The sequence below is a fragment of the Acanthochromis polyacanthus genome, chromosome 5 (assembly GCF_021347895.1).
Source record: "Acanthochromis polyacanthus isolate Apoly-LR-REF ecotype Palm Island chromosome 5, KAUST_Apoly_ChrSc, whole genome shotgun sequence".
Lineage (NCBI taxonomy): Eukaryota > Metazoa > Chordata > Actinopteri > Pomacentridae > Acanthochromis > Acanthochromis polyacanthus.
This window is the reverse complement of record NC_067117.1, coordinates 40,719,617-40,746,608: the sequence shown is the minus strand read 5'-3', so window position 1 is coordinate 40,746,608 and position 26,992 is coordinate 40,719,617. Positions and strand designations below refer to the sequence as shown.

At 41.7% G+C, this 26,992-nt stretch overlaps 1 protein-coding gene across 2 annotated transcripts in view; it reads left to right on the top strand.

The window, feature by feature from the left end:
• The window catches only part of ip6k1 (inositol hexakisphosphate kinase 1), a 41,172-nt gene extending 15,180 nt beyond the window's left edge, over positions 1 to 25,992 (top strand). For both annotated transcript variants that reach the window (XM_022215838.2, XM_051948039.1), the window contains exons 2-9: positions 3,838 to 4,085; positions 5,886 to 6,031; positions 6,947 to 7,073; positions 11,841 to 12,078; positions 14,545 to 14,726; positions 18,277 to 18,452; positions 21,029 to 21,262; positions 22,378 to 25,992. In XM_022215838.2, the coding sequence (XP_022071530.2) occupies positions 5,915 to 6,031; positions 6,947 to 7,073; positions 11,841 to 12,078; positions 14,545 to 14,726; positions 18,277 to 18,452; positions 21,029 to 21,262; positions 22,378 to 22,863 (1,560 nt within the window). In that variant the 5' untranslated portion in view covers positions 3,838 to 4,085; positions 5,886 to 5,914 and the 3' untranslated portion in view covers positions 22,864 to 25,992. The remainder of the gene's footprint in view (positions 1 to 3,837; positions 4,086 to 5,885; positions 6,032 to 6,946; positions 7,074 to 11,840; positions 12,079 to 14,544; positions 14,727 to 18,276; positions 18,453 to 21,028; positions 21,263 to 22,377) is intronic.
• The last annotated feature ends 1,000 nt before the right edge of the window (positions 25,993 to 26,992 follow it).

The window sequence follows — 26,992 nt, the reverse complement described above, 5'->3', positions numbered from 1 at the left end:
GTGTTCCAGCCCGCATCTGAGGCTCCTGCTTGGTCAAGGTTGGATTGTGACTTGAGATCTTGGATGCTGAGTTTCCATCGTGGTTAAATTTGTGCACCCTGTGGCGTGTGATGTGGGCCCAGAGCGAGTAACAGGAAGACGGTGGTTAAAGGCATTTCTTACCTTGATGACATGTTGGAAGTTTTCAGTGTCTGGTGCCTACAGCTTGTCTTGTTTTCCTTTCATTTTCCGGTTTGAAAGGCAAACATAAAAAAAACTTTGAAAAAAATAAAAGGAGAGTCGGGATCCCTTTGAACAGAGACTGAGTTGAAAAACTTCTTAAACAAAGTCACAATTAAAGCTTTCCAGTTCACACTTGAAACCGACTCTTGATACTGAACGGTCGTTTAATTTTCGTCATGTTTATGACCAAGATATTTATGATGGGGTTAAAAACAAGGTCTTGTTTTTGTGTCTTGTGTGTGGCAAAGTAGCGTGCTTTGGCTTTGCAGGGCAATTCAGGCCCTTTCTCTTGTGGATTCATTGTATGGTATTTGTACACTGTAACTGCCTCTTTACAAAGAGTGGTTTATCGTTTCCATTGCAGATGATGCAGGGAGCGCATTTTTGAGAACTTGTTTCGGAGTCCGACAGCATTAGCATAGCGTTAGCCTGGATATCTCCGTCTTTGGAGATATCCATGCTTTACTAACTCGGGCAATGTGAAGCGTGACGTCAGGGTTGGTTGTTCCGCGTGATACTGGGGAGTTGAGGGGGAGGTAAGGAGATTTGAGTATTCAGATCTTAAAATTAATATTCGGATACCACAATGACTGAATTCGGATATTCAGGACCAGCCCTAAAATCGCAGATAGCAAGTGAAGCCTGAAGGCCACCAGACACCTCTTCCACATCTTTATGCTGCACATTTAATCAACATTAATGCTACAAACAACAGGGAGGTGCACTTGTTTTATGAGACCTCTACCTTAACATTTTGTTTGTGCAGGGCAGCTCGGCAAAACTCAGTATTATTCATGAGGAACCCACCTGATTGGTTAATGAATGAGCTGTTAGGGTGTTGGGTGAGCCAGTCAGAGGCAGATGAATGTGGCTCATACCTGTACCACTATGGGAAAGGAAATTTATTCCTCACCTGGATCCATCCATCCATCCATCCATCCATCCATCCATCCATCCATCCATCCATCCATCCATCCATCCATCCACTCATTCACTCATTCACTCACTATCTATACTCCACTTTATCCTCTGTAGGGTTGCAAAGGGGCTGGAGTCTATTCCAGCTGACTGAGGGTGAAGGTGAGGGACACCTGGACAGGTAACAGTCTATCACAGGACGACATATAGAGACAAGGAATGCCACATTCATAACTACAGACAGTTTAGAATCACCAGTTAACCTCAGCATGTTTTTGGACTGTGGCAGGAAGAAAACCCACACATGAACAAGGAGAACATACAGTGAACATAGAAAGACCCAGGTCTAGATCCTAACCCAGGACCTCAGAGCTGAGGTGACAGTGCTATAACCACAGCACACCCTGCTGCCCACACCTGTTTCTCCAGCTCAAAAAACAGCGAGAGGCTCCACCTGGTGGTTCAGATTTGTCAGATCAGATCATGTGTAAAACATGTTATTTTAATCAGTTGTTTTTCTACTTCTGGTTTGAGGTTTTCACCCAGAATTTGGAACCAGGCTGCAGGGCTTCATCCATAGGAGCAATACTGAGGCCACTAACAGATAATAGATAATAAGGCCTGGTTCACAGCAGAGTTGTTAGATTGGGTAGACGTCAGGACCCTGTGCTTAGGGACACAGTCATGTAGAAGCAATCAGGAAATGACCCTCAACAAAAAAGAAATCATTATATGCATCCGCATTAACATTTCTCTTCATACATTTCTACAATTATGGGGTGTCTTTGTCTGTTTGATGTGGTAATTTCAAATAAATATCACGGGTTCATTGTTATTGTCTCTGGTATGATTCTTTCATATGCTAATCACTTATAATTGTGTTTTTTTTAATAGGCTTTGATTTCATTCTGTGGTTCATGTTGTTTGTGAAAGAGAATCAGTCTAGGAACATATCTGCTCAGCTGATCTGGTCTACAATTCAGAACAGCTGACGTCATCAGCAAAAAGCTGGGAGGACTAAAAGATGTTCAAGAAACTTGAAGGTCCCAAATGATCAGATTTTGCAATTTATTCTCATCAGAGCAACCAGGAGGAGAGAGATTTCCACAGTAATGCATTAGAAACCAACAGTTAGCCATTAACTTCTTCTGATCTTATGTATTGAGCTTCATCGATAATTAAAAGATTGTGTGTGTGTGTGTGCGTGCGTGTGTGCCTGCGTGCCTGCGTGCCTGCGTGCGTGCGTGCGTGCCTGCGTGCCTGCGTGCGTGCGTGCGTGCCTGCGTGCGTGCGTGCGTGCGTGTGTGTGCGCGTGTGTGTATGCATGCACTGAAGCATCTGAAGTTGTTTGTGGCCACTTGCCCCAATGACTGTATTATTTTCATCAGATGAAGGGAAGCTCCTGGTTCAGATTTTGTTGTTTAGAGCTTTTGTCGATGAGAATGTTGTTCATTTTCACGGTTGCACTGCTGCACCCATTGGCCATTTAGATTGCATTTTAGTTTGCACTACCTTTTTGTCAGCTCGCATACACACGGGTAATTCTCTAACTAACTATCCTTTTATATATAATTATATACTATCATCGTGCATGCTGGAGCTCATGCTGTTTAGAGGGGAGAGTGTAGCCCAGGCTGTTTTCTGAAAGTACCATTTACTGATGTTCCCTACATGCCTTTACACTTGACACGCACTTCTGGATGGTACAATTTAATGATCATTTCTTATTGCATCTTGTGCTGCGGTGCATAAAGAAGCTTCTAGAATCCCCACTAAGTTACCTCAATGTTAGATGTACCTCAGGTAAAACTTCACTGTAAAATCAATCTGTAAAAAAAATAAATGGTACAAATCAGGCTGCAAGAGTGTCAGAATAAATGTTTTAGACACTATGGAGAAATGCAACATTCAATGATGGCAAATAAAATTACAATAATGGTCTTTTTAGCTGAGTTGAATACATGAAAATGGCAATTTTATGGTTATGCATTGTAAATGAACAAATTTATATGTATTAAAATATTTTTTTGTAAATGTTTGTACATGTAAATGAATACTTTAAACACACTATTGTTCTTTGATTTTAACAGATATATTATGTAATTTAACCAAGCAGGGAAAATCTGTAAAATTCCATGTTAAAAATGATTTTCCATCTTTTCATCCTCATTTTTTTTTCAAATAATGGTAATTACCTGTACCAACATTTTATACCAACAGAGAATTTTGTTTGCTCTCAGGTTTTTTTAGTTCTTATCTGTAATTGAACAAAACAGGGGAAATCTCTAAAATGACAATACATTGTTAAAAAAATTAAGTTTTAAGTGATTTAGTTGCACCTGATAGATTTTGGGATGTACGCTGGAGCCCTGCTTGCTGAACCTTAACATAATGTAACATATAGCACTACAGCACCTCCTCAGGTATTTACTCTCAAGCTACATTAAAAAGTTTGTTTCTGAGCAAGCACTTTGAAAAATAAGTAAGAGAAAATATCTAATGTCCTCTTTAATGATTATAAAAGTTGCTGTTACTGGTTAGCTGGTCAGGCTGAAGGTGCTGTAATGAATGTTTTTGTACGTCCAGTGGGTCAGGTCCATAGAATCCATAGAAACATTCTTGATCTTCTCTGTGTGTATGATGCATGTACGGAGCTTGAAATGCACATTAAACATAGCGTGTTTCCTGTCTCCACAGGAAGTGGTGCCCCTGCCTAACTGACACCCTGCTTCTCCAGCTGTCCCCCCACCTCTGCCCCCCCACCCCCTGTCCTAATTGGGTCTCTGTGCTGCCGGCGGTGGATTGGAGCACTCTGATTGGAGGTTTTGCGAGGTGGTTTTTCGGTCTGGCGCCGCCTCCCCCCGGGGCCGGTGTGCGCTCCCAGCAGCCCGTGGTGCCCTGCGCCCCCCCCTCCCCGTCACTGCACACCAGAGCCCATGACCAGGGTAAGACCGCGGTGTGTGGAGCTAGAGGCATTCATCATTTGGTGCTCAAACCTGTAGTTTGGCTTCATGTGTCTGAAATGTAGTGAAATATGTTTCATCAGAACACATCATTTCCTTTGACTGATTACTAAAACCAAATATTATAGTTTCTAACAGTTAGCTTTAAATTGTTACAATAAATTGCATCGTGTCACACTAGCAGAAGGTCATGAGATTTCCAAATGTCTAGCACAGGGGTCGGCAACCCGCGGCTCCAGAGCCGCATGCGGCTCTTTCAGCCCTCTGTTGTGGCTCCTTGTAACGTTGGAAAATAAATTGTTCTGCCTTTCAGGCGCGTTTCAATGCATTTTTATATAGAGAGTTTTATTGTGAAATTACCGCTCTTATTTTGATGTGTCACTCCACCGGTGGAGACACAACGCCTGTAGTTTCACATCGTTTTGTACTCAAGAATGGCAAGCCTGTATATTAAAGCTCCACTCCAAGAAAGACACGTCTTGTCTTTGAGTCAAAAGTACTCATGAATACTAAGGTAAACTGCGGATAACTGTCTTGCTCAGTATTTACTCTTTGATAGGGTAATACAGGATACTCGCAAGAACACGTCCAGCATCCAGGCAGCAGGTCAGAGTGTCAGAGGAGTGTCGTCTTGGAAAATAGGTCAGCGACTTACCGGAGAAAAGTTATTAGCTTAAGATAAATAGATTTTACAAGTTAAATAGACATTCGCAAAATATTGATTTCCAGCTAACATTACGTAACATATGAGGTCCAGGAGCAAAAATGACATTAACCAAGTAAGATAAATAGTGGAAGGACACAATTAAAAAAATGAATCTATCTAATTAGAGGCTTTGTAATTAATTAATCACGACTGATTAACAAGGGCATAGATGTAAAAAAAAAGTGATATATGCTGTGTTGTCTTCATTTTAAATGCCAAAATGATTTTGCTTCTCCCAGTGTTTTCTGTGGGAAACGGGTTGAAATGGCTCTTTGAGTGTTAAAGGTTGCCGACCCCTGGTCTAGCACAATGTCGGAACAGAGAGGAGAACTTTTAGATGGCTGTCAAATTTAGATGTAAAGCAGATCATCAGCAGGGCTGAAAAGTCTAGGTAGCTTCAGTTTCTTTTGCGTTTAAGTCAATATGACCAGAATCAATCAGTTTTCTGGCTGATTAAAGGCTGATTGAATGTTTTTAATCACGTCTGTGGCTCTTCCTTACTGTGGTTTTATTTGTCACTGAAATAGAAAGTATTGCACAAAACAAAATAAAATGAAGCTGGATCAAAATACTATTCACTTAACTGAGAAAATAATTAATCGAATAATTGACAATGGAAATAACAAGTAGTTGCAGCCCTGATTTTTACTCAAGTAGACGAAAAAGTGGTCATCATATTCACTACTTTTGGTATAGCACAAAAATATGTAGAACCCAGACATGTGAAACTTTTAACTTCAGGGTGACATACAACAACATGGGATAAAACTCTTAATAGCAGAGTCACCGGTTGGATATTGTCCCATTTTCTCTTCCTGCTTTTCATACAGATGCCTCCAAAAGTACATACCTGAACAGGAACAAGTTACTTTGTTCATTACATGAAATGGGCGTTAGTAAGATCTCACAGTAAAGTGTTGAAAGAAGTATAATGGAGTGATAGACTTTCCTGAGGAGAAGTGGGTTGACTCTATGATTATGGAAAGCCTCTTGTCAGAGTGGAGCTGGAAACAGCAGCATGAAGTCCAGAGGAGTTCCCACTGTCACCTCCTATCTAAATGTTCCTCCCTCTGCAGGAGGAGGCGCGGTGCGTCCGCCAGGAGCCATGTGCCTCCCTCACACCAACAATATGGACAGCAAGCTGCAAGGGGCGGGGCCAGGGGGAGGGGCTTCACTTCAACCACAAGGAGGAGGTGTTCCACTGGAGCCCTTCATACACCAGGTGGGTGGGAATGGTATGAGAGGGGCAGTACCTCACACGCATTAATTCTCTGGGAAATCACTCACTATACTCTATGTAGTGCCCCATATAGGGTGCTGGCCATTTTGTAGTGCTGTCTGAACATTAAGATACAAATGTTATACCCTATATAATGCACTCAGTGTATCCCACAATGCACCGTGAACAGTAGTGTCCAGCCAACAGTCACTAACCAGCAATATGTACCGTCGTGCACTGTGCAAAGCAGAACGTGAATGAGACTAATGAGAGTGTGAAAGCCTGTCAGTCAAATGCAAGTAATTTCCTGTTTAAGCTGTACCGTCAGATTTGATTTTACCAGTTTCTCAGCTATGTAATAAATTAAATTTGATTTGTTTGAACGACACTGCTACAGCACAAATCAGGGCTAGCGAGTGACGGAATTAATAGCTTGAGCAGGGTCCGAAATGTTACTTTTGCCTACATGGTTCACTACAGAGTTCACTATGTAGTCGCCCTAGACAGTGAGTAGGGAAGTATAGGATGATTTCAGACACAGCTACAGTTTGGCTTTTTGGTAAGAATTTACAAAAACAGTCATTTGCATCAAGGTGAAAACAGATTTCAGTGTGTTCGAGGTGTTTTGGTGGCCTCCTCACTTTTCTTTAAATTGCACAATTAATTTTGATGAGCAATTAAAAAAGAAAACTTCCAAGGGACTGAACACTTTTTCTAGGCTCTGTGTATTTTTATTTTTAGTAGTAACCAACACAAATAATAATAGCACTAATAAAGCCATGTTATCAGACGACCTGAACTACATGAAGAAATGAGAAGCTCATGGTTTTCCTTCTTTATGTTAAATATTTTGCTCTTTTTATATGTGTGTGTGTGTGTGTGTGTGTGTGTGTGTGTGTGTGCGCGCGCTCTTTGCAGGTGGGGGGTCACAGCAGTATGATGCGTTATGACGACCACACAGTGTGTAAACCACTGATCAGCAGAGAGCAACGCTTCTATGAGAACCTGCCTCCTGAGATGAAAGAGTTCACTCCAGAGTTTAAAGGTCAGTCACAGCTCATTCTCAGTGTCAGTGCAGCTGCAGCAACAAACTCGAACTCTTCATACCAACCCTATTTTTGTCCCACAGGTCCATGATGAGATGGGCTTAAATACCACATCAGTAGATGTAATTGCCTTCATAGATTTGTTTTGCATTTGAATTAGATGAACATGGTCCAAACTCCGGTGGGGCAGACCATAACGAACAGAGAACACAAACACTGGCAATAGCATGAGGACATCAGTTAATTAGATCAGTTAACAAGTTGCTGTGGTGGGAAAAGACAGCACTACAATGATAAGCAGTGCTCTGAGAGATCATGTAAAATCACAGAAACAGAAATCATTTGTCCATATGCTTCAAGGACACATTTTGATTAACTATAGGGCTGCCAACCAAACATTAGTTGATGAGGGGAGTCTTAGTCAACCTAGTTTAAATTTGTTGGGTGGTTACAGGAAAACAAAAGGAACAAACACCCTCAACAGTAGGATGCGGATTTTTATATTTTCCTAAACCAGGAAACCACATAATAGCAAATAATTTGTAACTGTATCTATCAAAAATCATTAACAAGACAATGACTTGGTGGACATTATTCAGTGCCCCTGCGAAAGTCCTTGGACATACGCTGCACACCTCAGTTTGTCTGTAAGGTGGGGCGCTGGCTGGCATTATGCTCTAGTTAAACTCCCATAGTGCTCTCTGTCATAAATGGAACTGCTGATGGTCACAGTGAACGCCTCCTTAGGTCACTCAAGCATAGTACAAATGATGCAGCCACATTTTTAACACATCCTAATATACTGTAATACATATATATATCATTATCAGTCAAATTCAGGTCATTTTCAGGAAAATTGGTCCTCTTTAGCTGGACAGCAGTTGAAGGCCTGCTCTAAATAAACTTTACTCTGCCTGTTCTGTGGCAGATCAAGAGGCAGATTGACAGAAGAGAAGGAAGAAAGAACGGATGTTTAATGGAAGTGAAGTGTTTTAGTGGCTCTGCTCTGCATCAACAAGAACAGGACTTTTCCAACTTCCTTTTGCTTTTTTAACAGAGTCAAACAAACTCTTCAGCCAGTGTGCACTCACACACACACACATCTCTTCCTCACCACCATTTATATGAGAAGGTATTTTGATGGTGGATGCAACCAAGTGATGGCTCTGTTCCATTTAGCTGTGCCTCTTAAGTCGCAGGAGTGAGTCAGCAGACAAAAGCCCAACTGCTTCAACACTGAAACGCTAACTAATCCGGTGCAGTCATTGTTATGATTGTGATTTTCATCCGTCTGTGACGTCAAACTGTCTGCCAGGAAAAAGGTCAGGCAGGAAAGTGCTAAGAGACATGGACTCTGTCTCTGTCCAGCAATGCATACCGATTCCAAGCTGAGTTTCAGTGTCTAGCTGGGCCAGGGTGTACATTAACATGATATGTAGCAAGGTGTGACGCCACCTGTTGCTTTAAGACCCAGAGTTGCAGCTTACGGTTTATTTTTAGTTTGGAGACAGGACCTCCCAGCCAAGAGTGTTGCTTTTCACACTAAGAAAACTCGCAGACACTAACTTATTTGAAACATCAACTGGTCCATATGCTGGCTAACGTAGCTACTCTATGATAATAGTAACATGGTTGCCGAATACAAACAAGGAAATGAACAAGATCAGATAAACTCCTCCTACCTGCCGTATGATATGACTGCAAACTGTACATTCAATAAATCAAACTGTGTACAACGCTTTGTTGTTCTGGGTTACTCATCTACAGTATTTTTGTCCAATGCTGGTGTTTGATTTGTTCATTCTGATCCACTTTGGTTTGCTGTCTTTAAATCCCCTCTTTCTGTTGTTACATATGGTATGCCAGCAAATGTTTCACAATAAAATAAAGGCGTCCTGCTCCGTTCTGGAAGCAGCACAGCCTTAGCTAGAAGTAGAGAGAACTGTATGACAGTAACAGAAACGGAATGCATGTCACAGATTCTTTGTGTTTTTTACTATTTGTGGCTCTCATTATTGCTGTAATTTTGCAGATTTTTAAAAGATAACATACCTTTCAAACCCACTGGAGGATTTGGCATTGTTGACCTCTGTGGTAAATGAGGTAAATTAAGGTCCTTGTCAATATTTGACAAAAATCTGGTTTGTTGTACTACCAGGGCCATTAACTAGTTCAAACATGAAACGGACAGCAGCCTGTGAGGATCATGTACAGTACCTTCTTATCCACAAGCGTATTTTATTCTTTAAACAGAAGCTCTAACTGTCTGGGTGGGTTCAGGAGCGAGAGAGCAGCAGGCGAGCCGCTGCGGCAGACGTCAAAGCCTTCTGTGAGCCCTTAAATCTTATTAACGGAGCAGTCATTTCCAAAATGACCACCAGCATGCTTATTAGAGGATGCCAAAATAAGTGATTGTGACCATAATGACTCCTTAAAAACAATCACTGACCTATTTGTAGAGACGCTTTTTGAATGGGAGTCAGTCAAGTAAGGCCTTGGTGGCCATCATCAGCACTGCACTTTTAAGGTACTATTGCACTTCTGAGAAAGCTCTGCAAAGTCAAAAAAGATGTTAAATCCCATGAAGAGCTGCAGTGCACCCAGATGGGGTTTTTACTTGATTAGACCTCCTGTAATGATTACAGATTACACTTGACTGACACCTCCTTCACTGGTCTCACTGTCTTACACCTGTTAGGCACATTACACCCTCATTATTCTTATAAACACACTGGGTTTGGTTAGATGATTTATTTCCCAGTACTACTCAAGTCCAACCATCCTGAATAAGTGGAAGCACCTGTGAGAGTTTTTAAAGTTAAATATTAGAAATGGAACAGAAGAACAGCTGGTGAATCCGTTTACAGGGCAGAGAAGACAAAGACAAGTCAGGACTGCATTCAGTTTATTTAGTCCCTTAAAAAGACACTAAAAATGTGTTTTCTATGTACTTTCTGGAAACAGTAGTTTGACTCTAACATGGCTGTCACAGAGTGAGGATGAAAATGAGAGAAAAAATTAAATAAAATTATTGGATATCACTGTACTAAATTCCTGAGTTATTTCCCGTGAATCTCACATGCTGAAGATATTTTAAATCTATAATGATTCTCCGACAACAAGAAAAACTACTTAGGTAATTACTGAAAAACACACATCACAAATATTATCAGAAGGTTAGATCATGACTTTAAAACTGTTTTTCTTCTTCTTTGTGAGCGTGAATTGGTTGTGGTTTTCTAAATTTAGAGTGACTTGTGTATTATTTGCTGTTAAAGTAATGAACATCATTTTCTTGCATACTAAGTGCATAAACACACACTTAGCTGTAATTTTAACTAACTGAAAGGTTACATGGAGTCATCACACGTCAACAACAGGTGTCTGCCACAGTAACTAAAAGATAGTGTAGGATGAAAGATTTAAAACAGACTTATGACATAGATGTTGCAGATAAATTCTCAAACTATATCCCATTTAACTAAGTATTTATGCTCCCTGGACATGTTAGCATCTAACTGTCCCAACAGTTTCTGGTGACATTTTATGAAAGTAACCCTGGTGGTTGTGTGACCAATCAGAATGTGGACTTCAAAACAGATACTTATTTTTTATGAAATGTTGTTGTGGTTATTATTAATTTCGATATGACCCCACTGGACTGCTTTACTGGTGGACGTAATCCCAGTACACTGTCCTGCTGTACGTCTGTATTCCCTCCAGTCCATCCTGCTGGTGTTCTGGGTTCCAGTGCCATGACAACAGGCTCCATAAGGAGTCTATATTTAGCCCTGGATCTTTGCCCACTACCATTGTCCTGCTGATTAAATAACAGCAGACACACAGACAGACAGCTGCCCTGGGACGCTTCCTGAATCTGTCAAGGTTGTTTCATTCACAAACTGCTTGACATGATCAGATTAAAACTTCTCCTTGGTGAAGTTTACTTTGGACTGTGAGCTCACTGTGCCTTTCAGGGGAACATATGATTCTTCAGTCTGGACTTGATATTTGGAGTTGATTTCCCACTTGTGAGCAAGCTGACAGCAAATCACATTTGGGTTAGCATGGAGGATGTTCAGCGTTTCCCTTAGCAGGGATGACATGCTCTGGTCTGTTTATAAATCTAAGGATGGCTAAATGATTGTCACACTTTTTTTCTTATTTCTTCTCTAAACTGTTTCTCAGTTACACTTCAGGATCTTAAGTAAAAACCAACATTAAGTTAGTGAGATGTTGGTCCAAGAAGACCTTTCAGAACAGCTTCAGTAGTTACTTCAGTAGTTACTCTCATACCACGAACAGCATTTTCTAAGAATGTGTTTGGTGTTTTGATGATGGTTGTGGCTCCACTGGCAGCTTGCTAACATAATAAGCAGCTCAAGTTATGAGCTGTCGCTACATTAGCCTAAACAGGCTAATATTAGACTTTTACACATCCTCTGTGGAATATTACTACACAGATCCAGCTGTCGCAGTTCACAATAACATTTCCGATTGTGAACATTATTGTCTTACAGCAGCATTGTATGGCTCCACCACATGTAATAAGACCGGATGTAATTTGACTTGCTTGTGCTGAGTCTCAGTTACAAAGAGCTGACCTTTGTTCTCCTGGATTGCTGTGATAGGATTGTCATTTTTGTAAACTGTGAAGTTTCTAAAGTGTTTTAGTATGTGGAGGATATTTCTCTGTGCCTGTCTTTTTTACCAGCTGAGTGGAACGTTTCTGATCATGCTGTCTGTATTTCACTCCATCCTGTCAGGTGTGGTGCTGGTGTGCTTTGAAGGCGACTCTGACGGCTACATCAACCTGGTGGCTTACCCCTACGTGGAAAGCAACCTGGGAGATGGCACAGACGAGCATGAAGAGCGTGACCCTCCAGAGAGGGAGCAGCCGAGGAGGAAACACTCCCGCCGTAGCCTTCATCGCTCCTCTTCCTCCTCCGAACATAAGGAGGGGCCTGACAGGAGGGAGGCACAGGACACCGACCCCTCTGAGAAGTAAGATCGACTGTATTTATCCATAATCATTGTTATTTTAACATTTCAGTGATTTACCAATTAAAAGAGCTGTTTTTATACCAGTAGAAATGTTCAGCAGTGAAATATGAATAACAAAAACCTTTGAAGAGGCCATATTAGGCACATTTCAAACTTCAAACTTTATTTATTTGTATACCACTTTTAATGCAAGAACAACACAAAGTGCTTCACAAGCAATTAAAAACAAAGAACACAATAAATAAATAAAAATAAAAAACCCAACTCTCCCACCCTCCCTACAAAGACAGCCATTCACACACACACACACACACACACACACACACACACACACACACACACACACACACACACGTCCACACCCAAAAAGTATCAACTTGACATCATCATGACACGGCGAGGCACTGAGGCTAGAAGAAAGGAAGGAAGACACTACCTTGAAGAGGGGGGGCAGCCACACTGAGAGGGTCGCAGACCGCCGAAGGTGGGGCTTTTGGGGGAGGGGGGTAAGTGAGGGATGGAGGGGGTATGGGGACTAACAGTTAACACCCCCATGGACAGAAACAGCTCGTGTAGGAGCCCCCCCACCCCCACCCCACCCACCCACTGGGAAAACACTGGAGAATTAAAACACTAGAACTGAAATAAATAAATAAAATAAAATAAAAAATATATAAAAATAAGTTAAAATAAAGGTTAAAATATGTAAAACCATAAAACCCTAAAAGTTTGATTGTTGCGGCCGAAAATGCCTGAATTTGCGGCAGCTTTTCTAAAAAATTGCGACAAAAGTTGCGATGTTTTAAGCTTATTTATTGTGATGAAATTGCAGGAGACAGTGACAACTGCTAAAAAGCTGCATTTTTTCCAGCTTGTAGAACATGTTTCAACACTGTAATTGACAATATTTATTCCGAAATTAATTATTTAATGTTCCAACCCATTTCCACAAAAGCTGGCACACCACGGTGGGACATTAGCAGCAGCCAGATACTGGTTTAATATGAAGTGGTTGGTAGATTTGTGGCACAAAATGATAATTTACTATTGAATGAATCATATTCGGACATATCTGTCAGTGACTTAAAAAGTTAATTTCACATCCTGGCACACACGTGTTCACACACACACGCTCACGGCTTGTCAGGTCAACTAACAAGAACAGCACTGAGAGAGCGCAGTACTCTTTCTGCATGTGTACATACCGAATCGCGTGACCTAAATATGTAGCACCTCCACAATTTAATCAGTTGTTCTTTGTGTCATTTCCGATACGTCCACAGTGGTAGATTTGTTGTAGGATCACAATGATGTGATCGTCAGCAGGCCGCTGAGGTAGCGTTCTCTTGTTGCCATGGTTACCGTGCCGCTATGAGACGCCGTGCCGCTACCTCAATGGGAAATCCTTAACAAATCCGTGGATCCAAACTTTAAGCCGTATCACTGCCGAAGTCTAATCACTTGGTCCTTGTGTCATTTCTGACCGACCCTGAAAACTTCATTCAAATCCCTGAGTCCGTTTTTGAGTGATGTTGGTAACAGAGGAAGGATTCACACATGCTGATCATTACATAACTTTGCCGTGTTCTTTGGTGGAATAATTAATCTAATTTACCTTCATTCTTTCAGTGCTCTAACAGATCTGGATGCAACAGTTTTCATCATAGTGATTTATGTGGTCCGTTGTCTGATCATTTCAGCCGTTCTAATAAGTTTCGTGTTTTTTTTTAAGTGTATCAATCGATGATTTTTTCTTTTTTGTATTCCACCACAGTATTGCACGGGTGTAAAACAGTTTAGCTCCGCTTTGGTGAAGAACATCAGTGAATTAATTGTTTATCACGGTCTTCAGCAGTAATTTTTGTTGGTAAATGAGAGACAGTAGTATCGCACACGTCTGCATCTTCAAACCAGAAACAAGGAAGTGAATTCGGTGACGTACGCGCATTAGGTTTGCGCTGGGGACTGCTCTGATTGGTGGAACTCACGGGAGGCGGGCCAAAATTGCGGGAAAGTTGTGGTGATTGGACAAAATTGCAAGGCCGTGCAAAATTCGCGGAGATTGGTTGATTTCACGTGAATTCGCGCGATCGCAACATCGCGAATTCCTGGAGGGATTGTTCTATGTTTGATTTCGTGCCAAACTAGCCACTGGGCAGCTGTTTTCTAAAAGTCTTAGATCGTGACGTAGATAAGCAACAGAAGAAAAGCCAGACTTTGAGCGAGACATTTCAAACAAGAAGGAACAGTGTTTTCTGTGGAGAAAAAAAACAGTTTTTGACGTGGTTGTAAGTTTGCATACTTCTTATATACAGAAATAAACAGCTATACAGCACCATGAAGGACAGGGGGAAAGCCCAAAAGGCAGAATAGTGGCTCTTTAAATCCACTGTAGATGTTACAGACAACGCAGAGAGTCGCCAACAGTACCTTTATAATGTTACTGGTCCTCTCTCCCCCCTGCAGTCTTGGAGAGCTGAAGAGTCCGAGGCTCGACCCAAAGATCCACTCAGATGTTCCCTTTCAAATGCTGGACTGGAACAGTGGTGTGACATCGGAGAAGATCAGCCACAATCCTTGGAGCCTCCGCTGCCACAAACAGCAGCTCAGCCGCATGAGGTCCGAGTCCAAGGACCGCAAACTCTTCAGTATCCTTCTTCAGGCAATCACATCCTCTGATATTCAACGGTCTCTTTTATATGACAAGACGTTTTGTTTTTGTACATCTTGATCTTTAAGAAGATTTTACACAGTTTTTCCTGCAAAGACATTATAACCTGCGCCAACGTGATAAGAACTGAGAATAAATCAGCAGTTCAAATTCTAAACAGTTTTGTTCATCTGAGTTACATGTTCTTAAACATAATATACATTTTTGTATATGAAATGTTCCAAAATGGAAGGAAAATGCCTAAATTTCTATCAAATGAGGTAGCACATACTTATATGGATCAATCGGAATTACTCCCCAAGAACCCAATCTGAACCAGGATCCTCCACATCATGACTGTAGCTCAAAGCATTTAACTAAAAAATGTTCACATTTAGTGAACTTTCTTCTTTTTACAAAACATTATGAGCAAACTAAAATTTCTGAAGAAAAATAAGTGAAATTTCTACAATATTATGCCTCAGTTTATCATTTATGTATGTGCATTACAAGTTACAGATCTCAGTTTATCTGCAAAGACATTAAATATTTAATCACAGGTATCTGGAACTGAACAATCTGGTATTTTACATTATGACCAAAACAACTTTTTATAAATGTGCATTTATTTCCACATCTGTGTAACTCTGACCTTCACACTGTGCAAACTGAAGTGGGAACTATTAAGAAAGAAGGTTAAGCTGTCCTGTCTTGTGAATATATAAGATTTATGCTTAAAAAATACATAAAAAGTTGTGGCAGTGCAGTGGACAAATTTGGAAAAGAAGTTACTTTTACTGAAAAATTGCAGTTAATGTCTTCTCTGTAATTTTAACAATTTGACGACGTCATCCCGAGGACCGGATTGGACCCTTTGGTGGGCCTGTTTTGGCCCGCGGGCTGTATGTTTGGCACCTCTGCTCTAGACTATTGTACGGTACGTGTAATAATGGCAGCTAATATGTTATCCTTAAGAAGTCGTCTCTGACTTGTCATTTTGCTCGTCGACTACTTGACTAGTGGAGAGGTGCAGTAGTTCCTCGTGCTGCAGGAGGCTCTGACTGTAAATGTGAGACTGACTGAATGAAGGTGGGAATAAAAGGGAGGACTCATGGTGTCCAAGGTTATCAGGTGAAAGCTCATGTTTTGATCTGCAACTTCAAAGAGAGCAGCCTGCAGCTGTTTGGAAAACACTACTGAGGACAGTGAACACACTCTGTCCGCAACAAGGTCCGTCTGCCTGCAGTGCAAACAGATACGGCATGCTGCTGTTAGCTGGAAGGATTTACTGAACGGATACAAGTACATTCCAACTGCTGAAATGGTCCATGTCATCAAGAAAAAAGGAAAAAATAAGAATAAGCAGTAAACACAGTGCTATTGTAGCCTTAAAGGGGAACTTTGTTTTTTTTTCAACCTGGGGTCTGTTTCCATATGTAATTTCATACATGTGAGTGATGGAGAAATGAATTTTAGACATAGCTCCAGTATTTAGCCAGGCAGGCAGCTTAGCAGCTCAGCGAGCAGCTCGGCTAGCAAAAAGTATGGGGCAGCTGGCCCCCCCGCGTCAAAGTCCGCCCTAACGTGCTTTTTTCCCCCACACTGACCGGCTCAGATAGTCTCAATGAGTGTCCCACAACATAGTAGAGATGAGAAGTGAACGAAAACCTCCACATTACCTGGCAATCGCTCTTTGTTGTGGTCTGTATCCAAATCTCAGGACGCTAGAAAGCAAATCTCGTTCCGAAATCGTGCGAGAGCTCGCGCCAAAACATCGGTTTTGGCGCGAGCTCTCGTGCGATTTCGGAACGAGATTTGCGTTCCAAAATCGAGCATCCTGAGATTTGGATACAGACCACAACAAAGAGCGATTGCCAGGTAATGTGGATGTTTTCGTTCACTTCTCATCTCTACTATGTTGTGGGACACTCATTGAGACTATCTGAGCCGGTCAGTGTGGGGCAAAAAGCACGTTAGGGCGGACTTTGACGCGGGGGGGCCAGCTGCCCCGTACTTTTTGCTAGCCGAGCTGCTCGCTGAGCTGCTAAGCTGCCTGCCTGGCTAAATACTGGAGCTATGTCAAAAATTCATTTCTCCATCACTCACATGTATGAAATTACATATGGAAACAGACCCCAGGTTGAAAAAAAACGAAGTTCCCCTTTAACCACGTCATTGAACAGATTGACAAATGTGTTCTGCCTCAGTGATAGAAATGTTTCCAAATTTGAATATTAGCAGTTGAGTACTAAAGTAGAAGATACATTAATATATTTAAGTTTCAGTTATTATAAGGTCTTTCCTTCCCTTTTTTCAAAATTGAAGTTTCTGTAGCAGTAATGCTGATGATGTAGCTGAACATCCTGGTGAAGAGGGAGTTACGCTGGAAGGTGATAGTCTTGAGTTTCCAACCCTCACCTGCGATCATCAGCTTCGGATAGTGACCAAAAGATTAAGGTCTTGGATACAAGCAGCTAAAATGAGCCTTAGAGACGTGATGAGAAACATCCAGAGGGAGGTCCGAGTAGAAAAGCAGCCACCTTATTGTTCAGACACCTGCTTAGGACACCTTCCTTTGGAGGTTTCCTGGGCATGTCTAGCTCACTGGAGGGATCACATATCTCATCTAGTCTGGGACACCCTGTGATCCGCCAGGACGAGTTGGAAAGCGTTGCTGGGTGGGGGCATCTGAAATGTCCTGCATTTTGTATTGCTGCTGCATTCATACGTGCAGTGTGCATACATTACTGCTTTGTCATAATATTGTTCCTTAAGCGCGACCGTCTTGCTCATAAATCCATCAAAGTGTGTGAAGCCAGATGAGCTGTTCTGCATCTGCATGCTCTGACCGGCTCAGACTGGTTTATATTAATGCAGATATAGTGACATGTGTGACGTGTCTTCTGAGGATTGTGGGTCAGAGCGGCCTGGAAAGCGTGCAGGCTTGCAAACTGCATAGTGTGACTGGATGCAGTGAGACATCCTGTTATTTTTGGCATGCTGCCTTTGATGTACCACGCATTAGAGCACCCAAAACATTTTCTGGCATACTGAATAATATGGCAGTACAGGTGAACTGTGTGGCTGTTAATTTGAACCAGCCCCTAACTTGATGCTAGAAAGGTGTGAGGAGGATGTTTCTGAAGCCATTCTCTAATTTAAGAAGCCACAGTTTGAGTATTGAAAAAACATCCTTGACTTTTATAGTTTTTGTACTTCCTGTAGATGTCGTACATTAAAGCTTAAAAGCCACTCAGAGGACACAATCCCTCCTGTTTCTTGGGGTCTGTTAGTGTGGGAGATGTTCAGGAAGTGTTGAATTTCATTTGAAAATATTTAACAGATTATTTAGTTGAACTTTACAGTTCTGTGATTTTCCATTAGCCCATGTACAGTATTTAGTTTTTATTATCAAATTGTTTACTTCAAATTTAATGCAGCTTTTATACAAGAAACAATTAAATGTGATTAAAGTGGAGACGATTCTGAGCTCCAGACTGGTTGGAAATCAGTGACAGAGTGCTCCTTAACGGCAGCGTGTTAACCAGAGTTCCTGTTGTTGGAGAACGTGGTTCACCACTTCTCGTACCCCTGTATCCTGGACCTGAAGATGGGCACCAGGCAACACGGAGACGACGCCTCCGAGGAGAAGGCGGCCAGGCAGATGAAGAAATGTGAACAGAGCACTTCAGCGACGCTGGGAGTCAGAGTGTGTGGCATGCAGGTACAACCGTAACTCACAGCGTTGAACATGTCAGAAAATCCAGCCATGACAGAAACATTTGTTCTGAATCTAGATGTGAATGTGCTGGGGTGAAGTGAGCAGAATGACATAATGTTAGGATTCCTCATTCAGACAAGATATTATAGAAATGAAATGTAGTCTGTTGCATTTCTATGGACTGTTTAATCTACAGGGAAGTGTATGATCAGGTTGATCCTGCAGCATTATAGTCCTACTACTGTCAGTGCAACCTCTGGTGTTACAACCTCAGCAGGATTTACTCCTGCCTCCTCTGTTTTTATGTTTTCACTACTAATAATCATGATACTACCCACGTGGCCTGGACAATCCAGTGTATGTACATGCACACATATGTTGATATTTGGGGAGATAAATAAACCCTCTTAACCCCAAAGGCCCTCCAACAGAGGCACATCATCCTAAAAACAGTAATAACACCACCAACCTGACTTCATTAGAGCCAGAAACTGTAAACGCAAGAAGAGTTGTCATGTTTACAACTTTCCGATGGTCCTTGAACTACTCATCTGTGACGTTTCATCATGGTAGTGTCTACAGATACGGACCCGTACCCGTAGCCTGTGGCCTACGGATACGGCACTTTCCCTTATCATAAATATTAATGAGTCGTACATAAATATTAATGAGCTGGCTGATGAACGCGCTTCGTGATTGGCTGGTAATCCGACGGACATAAATATTAATAAGCCGGCGACGCTGATGAAGGCGCTTCCGTGATTCGAGGTGAATCTGCGGAATGAATGGCGGAACTAACAGCCAGCAAACTATAAGTATTTTTTTACCTTCAAAAGTAGCGACAGACTATTACATATTAACAACCTAAACAAAACCCTGACGTATTTTCTACGTCTGTCAACACAGACACTGCACGTCAGTCACTTTAATGTTAGCGGACTCTGTTGAATGGCTAAGTTACATAACCACAAACAAATCTCACAATATTACAGTAAATCGAGTTTGTGGGTTTTTTAAATTCAAGCCGAATTAAAGAGCTGCTCCTCACCATTCACGAGTGTTTGTTTCATATTCGACATCCTTAATTTTATCTTGTAAATTAGCGTCCGAAATTAAATGGGAACATTTGCAATGGAGTTCGTCAGCCGCTTCCACCACTGAACGTGGTAAACTACTTAATAGGAACTGGACTTCAAACAATTTATACACGGCGTCTAAAAGCGTAAAAACTGCAATGTCTAAAGTGTGAGAGGAGACGGTGTATTTTTGGTTAAATTATACAATGTTCGCCGTCAAAGTCATTCATATAAACTGCCTGTAATGTGCAGCAAATAGTAGTTAACCATCGCCAGCTCTTCAGTGACCTTAACGGGTCCGTACCTCTAGTACAGATGCTACGGGTACGGGTCCGTACCTCTAGCATCAACCTTTCATCATAGACTGTCTCTCATGCAGCCGATAGACTAAATCTGAACATAAAATCATGGTACTTCATTAAAATTAGTTTATTTTGTATGTCTCTTTTTTAAGTTCCTCAAACCATTTACTCAACCAGATTCTGTAAAGCATAAAATTCTGCTAAAAAAAAACAACAACAACAACAAAAAACTATATGTTCAGTTACCATGTTCCCCAGAACTGGTAACACCTGTGGGCCCTTGGGTATGGTTACATGGAATTTTTTATTCGGAATGAACTCATTCGGAATTAAAGGTTTCTGCTTCAAGTTTACATGGAAATATTAATTCCGAATTAAGGTTTACATGGACCTCACATTTTTTTCCCCTTCCTTAATTCCGCTGTAACGCTGTGGCGTTGGAAAGGATTCTGATTGGACAGGGAGTGGACGTGACATATCCCTAAACAAAGTCCATTTGCTGCAGCATTTCTTTTCCCCAACAACTAATAAGCACGCTTTTCGCTTTGCTTTTTATTGTTGTTTTGAAACAGTAACTCGACAAAGGTCGCAGAACGTGTACGTCGTTACGTCATCGCTACATGAGGAGCCAAGCATGCACAGAATGATCGGAATTAACTAAAGTGGAATTAACTGTATACATGAATAGAACGTAAGCAGGAATTAGTTTATTAACATCAGAATAAACCAGGTAGTTTATTCGGAATTAACTTTTAAATTCGGAATTAATTAAGTGTTTACAAGGATATTTTAAAGCGTAATTAACTTTTATTCCGAATTAAAGAGGAATTAAAGTTCCCATGTAAACATACTGAGTGTTGCATTTGTTTATACAAATAGATTGAACTTTAATTGTTCTTTATTATAACTATCATACTGCACAAAAGACATTTTTAACATTTTCTCTGTACTTCTAGCCATGGTTGCACTGGACTTTATATTGGAGGAATTAAAAATATGACAAGCAACTGATTGAGTTTCAAAGTGTTACAAAATCAAGATTTGTCTGCCTATGGCCTGATGTTGTTTTGAAGATCTGATCACAGGATATAATTTATTGCAAAATGAAACAGGATTATATTGAATGAACGTGAAGGGAAGCCATGTAAATGTTTCATGCTGGGCTACTGATGTCTGAGAGGCCGTCCACCTGTCTCCACAGGTATACCAGCTCAGCACTGGTCACTACCTCTGCAGAAACAAGTACTACGGCCGCGGCCTGTCGATCGAAGGCTTCCGCCAGGCCCTCTACCAGTACATGCACAATGGAAAGGGCCTGAGGCGGGACCTCTTTGATCCAATCCTGTACAAGCTTCGCAGCCTGAAGGCAGTGCTGGAAAGGCAGGCATCTTACCGCTTCTACTCATCCTCGCTGCTCATCATCTATGAGGGAAAGGTAAGCCTGTGATGCTTTTTATAATGAACTGAAAGAGCAACTTGTGGGTATGTGACCCCAGTTAAACAATATTGTTGGAAAATATAGCAGACAATATGTCTACATGTGCAAACTGAGATTAGTTGTAGCAAATTAAAAACACGTCTGTGTCATCACATCACAAAAGGGAGAGTCACCAAGCCAGGTCCAGTTCAGCAACTACAAACATGGTCTCCTGATTGTAGTTCTAACACTAAAGAGGTTCAAAATCATTTACAAGAACTTTTAAATATGAATTTAGTGAAAAATTCGACCGGCAAGTTGCTCTTTAAGGTGTGATAGTTTGTCAGGTGGGTTTACAGCTCGTTTCTGCTGCCACCTGGTGGCCAAATATGTGTTATGCAGCTCAAAAGAAGAGCTGAGTTTAGCTGAAAGGTTTGAGCTGGAGCAGCATGTGTCTGCAGCGTTTTCAGGACTGCTGTTGTAGGACACTTGTTCTTCAAGAACTCCGTCTGTTTACTTCTAAGAGGAGCTAGCTTTTGTTGTCCACAGACACTGCCAACAAAATGAACCATGTACAGTTCTGAGCTGAATAAACCTTTAAACCCACAACTTAGTAGTTAGTACTATCTGGATGGAGCAGACCATTACAAATATTAGTAAAATTTTGGATGGAACAACACTTAAATCCATAACTTATCAGTTGGAAAATATAATTTAATTTGAGCAGACTTGGATAGAAAGTAGTATCATGGGTGGAACAAATCTTTAAAAGTAACAGTACTTGTATAGACATTAGTACTCTGGGTGGAACAAACTTTTACTGGTCAGTTAGAAAGCACACCTTTATAACAATAAACCGTTAAAAGCAGAACTGCTGAGCTAGAATCTGAAATTTTGGTTTAACAAACCTGTAAAGCTATAAGTATTTGGACAGAAAGTAGTGTTCTGGGTATGTGTGGAAAACCTTTCACTCAGTACACTGCGTACTTCAGCAGTCTTGCAGTTTGGCAGGCGGTGGTGTCGAGACCAACGAGGGTCCTGGAAACGGAGTCCTGAAGCTGCCGCTCTAGTGCAGACATTTAGCATCATTAAAGGTTCCTGTTCTGATGTTCTGTGATTGATGGTGTCTGTAGGAACTTGAGGGCCCTTCAGTCCTCCACTCTGTGCAGCATGCAGCCCGGCAGCAGAAGACCCCCGTGGCCCCCGCAGAGCTCCAGTGTGGCCCCACACCCCCACGCCCCGACGCTCCCTGTCAAACGGACATGAGCCAGAACCCGGGCCTGGGCTCTCTGATGGCTCCGCCCTCCGCCTCGCCTCCCACACAGGCCCAGCCCACCAAATCAGACTGGCACTCCTTCCTCCCACGACCCCCTTCGCCTCACCCGCATCCAGACTTCCCCTCACCGCCTCCCAGTTTGAGCTCCTTCCCCTCTCCTCCCCCTCCACCGCCCCAGCAGCCCCCCCTTGTGGACGTTCGTATGATCGACTTCGCCCACTCCACCTTCAAAGGTTTCCGCGGCGACACAGCGGTGCATGACGGGCCGGACCGGGGCTACGTGTTTGGACTGGAGAGCCTGGTCCAGATCCTGGAGAGCCTGCGGGACGACAACCTGACCTAGCTCCCAACACACACTCTCATTCGTACTTCTGTCTTTGTGAGGACCCTCGTGCAGCCCTGTGAAGGTTCGTCCCACAGTGAGGATCAACCACAACGTCCCCACTGTCCAAAAACGCCCTCACACCCAAAGTCCAGTTGGTCCTCACAAAGATGGATGCATAAACACACATACACAGTTCAGGGAGTTCTGTCGGTGCCGCAACGTTCTCAGTAACTGAGACGTCTCGGCTGTAAATATGGAACAGTGTTCTCCGAGACATCACCGTGGCAACATGGGCTTTCTACAGTCGATTAGTTACTATAGCAATGGCCAGGAGGTGGGACAGTGGAGCAAAAATGGCTGCAAATTAAAGCTGATATGGAGAACCTCTGTGTGTCTGCGTCCCTGCACAACACGCACACAGTTTGTACTTCTGCTCTTGTGAGGATGATGTAAAGCTCAGTGATGTGAAGCATTCCCTAAACGTAGCCATCAAAAACAAATCCCCAGCTCCCTACTGCGTTGTTGGCGACATTTTAACCATCGTGAGACTAATCTCCTGAGCTTGTATTGGGCGTTACTCTCCTGAGGGCTTTAGTTTTCCCCATTATCATATTGGTGCCCAAGTTAAAAAAAACAAACACATTTGACTGACTACGTTTTTAATCAGAAGCCTCAAATGAAGTAAAACGGACAGAATGCATGGAAGAGATCCACTTTAAAATAGGAGGACGTGTCTCCAAGTGGGATACTGGAGGACAAAAAGCAGTAGTTTGTTTAGGCTTTAGTTATTTCAGGGTTGCAGTCTGAAGAGGGCTGTGCTTGTACTTCAAATGCTGAATGTGCAAAGTGTCTCTGTGCTCACCGAAAATATACATGTGAACGAATTTGGAAGACGTGATGTGGATTCCTGAGCCCTCCAGGGCAGAAACTCTGAGCACTGAGTGTGCCATGAAATAGGAAAAATCTAGTGTCCCGTTAAACGAGATCAAAGCATGTATTTTTATATTTCAGGCTGCAGCGACTCTGAGAAATTTCACAGTACTCGTGGCGTTTTAGTACCCCTAGAATTGAGACTTTTAGGAATACTGCTGACCCTGATTTAGTTTTATAAAATCTGGAGTTGCACTTTAGTCTGGATGGGCAGAAACAGACTTGCAAGACACCTATGTTCACTGTAAGATTAGGCCTAATGAGATTGTTTTCAGTAGCCTTAGAACAAATCTGAAACTCAAAGTGGTCCTCACAATGATAGACAAATGCGTCCTGAGAGCGGCTGTGGGACAGCGTGTCCTCACCGGTCAGTTCAATCCCAGGGAATGCCCACTGACAAATGCTCACTTTACTCCCTGCTCCTCACTCCCTGATCCCCGCATCTTCCCTTCACTCCTATTCCTCTACAAAACACAAACTTAGACAGGTGAACGCACTCAGAAACACACCCAAGCGTCTGTTAAAGCAATAGATGGCAATTAAATGTAAGACGGCAACGTTAGTCCTCCTCAGCGGTAGGGAGGGAGACCCAGGTGCAACGGAAGTAAAAGTAGACTTCATGGAGAGAATATAGATCATTTTTACAACGCTCTATGTCCGTCTTTGGGGATTAATTGAAAAACACATTAGTAGTCTGTGTCCTGTGAAATTATCCTCTGGGTTGTTGTGTAATATTGGAAGCAGAATTGTCACGTTTCCAAATCTCATGTGGTGTTACTGTATTTATTATTAACAACAAATCTTATAAAAAGCCTGATAAAAACACACCTACACACCATCTGGCTGTTGTAAACTGCCAGAGCAACAAATATTTGTTGAAAATAGTCACTCCTTAGAAAATTCCTTTTACAGACACATCTAAATAAATATAGGAGTATTTGAGTTCATTCAGCGGCTCTTCTGGAGTTCATGGAGCTGCTCAAGTGGTTAAAATCTTCATGTTGTAAAGATAAAATCTATAGAGTGAGTCACTAAATAGATCCTGTGTGTGAACCAAGGTCAGGATTGAACCTTAAAAATGCAGAGGAGACGAAAATAATAGATCATGGGGTTTGATCACAAACTCTAGAAACAGATCCAAGTGAGCCTCGAGGTCTTTTCATGGGATTTGTTGACAAAATAAAACAGTAGCACCATCTTTATGCTTTAAGTTAGGGCTGGGTGATACAGCTAAACAATCAGTAAAATATGTTTCATAAAAAATAATATCTATATATTATAAAGATATGTAATATAAATCACGGTATTAGAAATGATCCCATTCATGTCCACTAAATTGTTATCTTTCAACAGTTTTGTTTTCGGTTATAGTAAAATTTATAATACTGAATTGTCATCCAGCCCTGTCTCAAAAACACATTAAGTCTATATTTGTAAGTATATACGTATGTATATGAACAAATTATCTTGTAACTGTTAGCAGAATTGGCTGCATTTGTCGTCTCGGATTGGTCCAGAGAAGGCAGTGTTAGCCAATCGTATTCGTCCATTTATGCCTCCTTCAACAAGTCCAGGTCGTGATGCAGCGCCCCCTGCTGGACAGCAACAGGCCCTCAGCCCCAGGAGCTGAAATAAGAGAGAGCAAATATGAATATTTTATTTTTGGTTTATCAAGGTAATAATTTATTTTTTTATCGTACCTTTACCCATGTGTGTGGGTAAATGTTTTGTCTTTTACATGTCTCCCCCTGATTGTATAAAATGTAAAGAAATGAAGAGACACCGTGTGTGAAGCGTCAGGAGCTTGTTAAACAGTATTATTGAGCCCAACACTGGTAGCCTGCAGTGGAGCTGCTGCTCTGGTGGGAAGCTCTGTTGAACGTGTGTGTGTGTGTCTGTGTGTGTGTGTGTGTGTGTGTGTGTTAGAACAGACGCCATCTTTAGTCTTTGGTTTGTTTCACTTCACATTTAAAGAGTCAGTAAAGAACTGCATGCACATTTACGTCATCCCTGTTTTGAACACCACGTCAAACATCCTTGTAACGGTCGTCACCGAGTCCCCAGCAGCGATGGTCCACATGTCCTCTCATGATACTTCATCATGGATATTAGTCTTTGGTGATTGATTGGACTTATTTAGCAGCATTTTCTGCATTTGACATCATCCTGACTGTTTGTTAGAACAGTGGAAGTAAGTGAGATTAAATCTTTCCAGAAGCTTTTGGGGCTTGTGTTTTGATTCCTGATTGGATTCAGGGTTTCTGCCAACAGGTGAAGACGTCCAGCAACAGAAACACCTGGGTCATGTAAAGAAGTTTACACACAACGCTGACAATATTGACACTCAGTCACATCATAGAATTTTGAGACAATTAGATGAAAAAAAAATCATTAATAGATATTTTTGACCAAATAGTTTCAGCAACCACAGATTGAGACACGACAGAAAAAACATAATTTGCTTCCACAACACGTCAGCTTTCACACTATCCATCCATCCATCCATCCATCCATCCATCCATCCATCATCTATACACTGTGTAGTCCTCATCAGGGTCATGAGGGGCTGAAGGCAGGAGACACCTGGACAGGTAACAGTCTGTCACAGGGCTACACATAGAGACAAACAATCACACTCACACCTCGGGAGGATTTAGAATTGCTTTCAGACTAGTGGAAAAAGCTTAAATTGCACATTTAATGTTTTGTGTGGGTTTTTTTTTTTTACTACTGTGTGTCATATCTTTAAGGAGAGTTATTTCAAAATAAATCTTTTCTCTCTGAGCCACACATTTCCTGTTCAGCAGCACCAACATAAACCAAACTGTCTCCTTTTATTCCCATCTATGTTCTGAATATTTTAACATGTTTGCTCATTTATCAGCCTGATTTATGGAACATTTTAATCTTAAAAACATGGTAGAAATGGATTTTTTTTTCTGGTTGATGACAATGTTCTCGGATTTACAGAGTGTTAAATATAGATATCCAAATCCACACTGTACACATCTGTTAAACTGTCCTCCATTATCTACTTACTGTGGACTGTGGGAGGAAGCCGGAGTATCTGGTCTCTACACCAACACTGGTACCCACCCCTGCACAGGGAGAACATGCACTCACATACATAAGACAAATTAGATTATAGGATTTTAACCTTTCAGTGGATTGTAGTCTGGGAAGTGTATATAATTAATATTATTGTTGGGTCTTCATG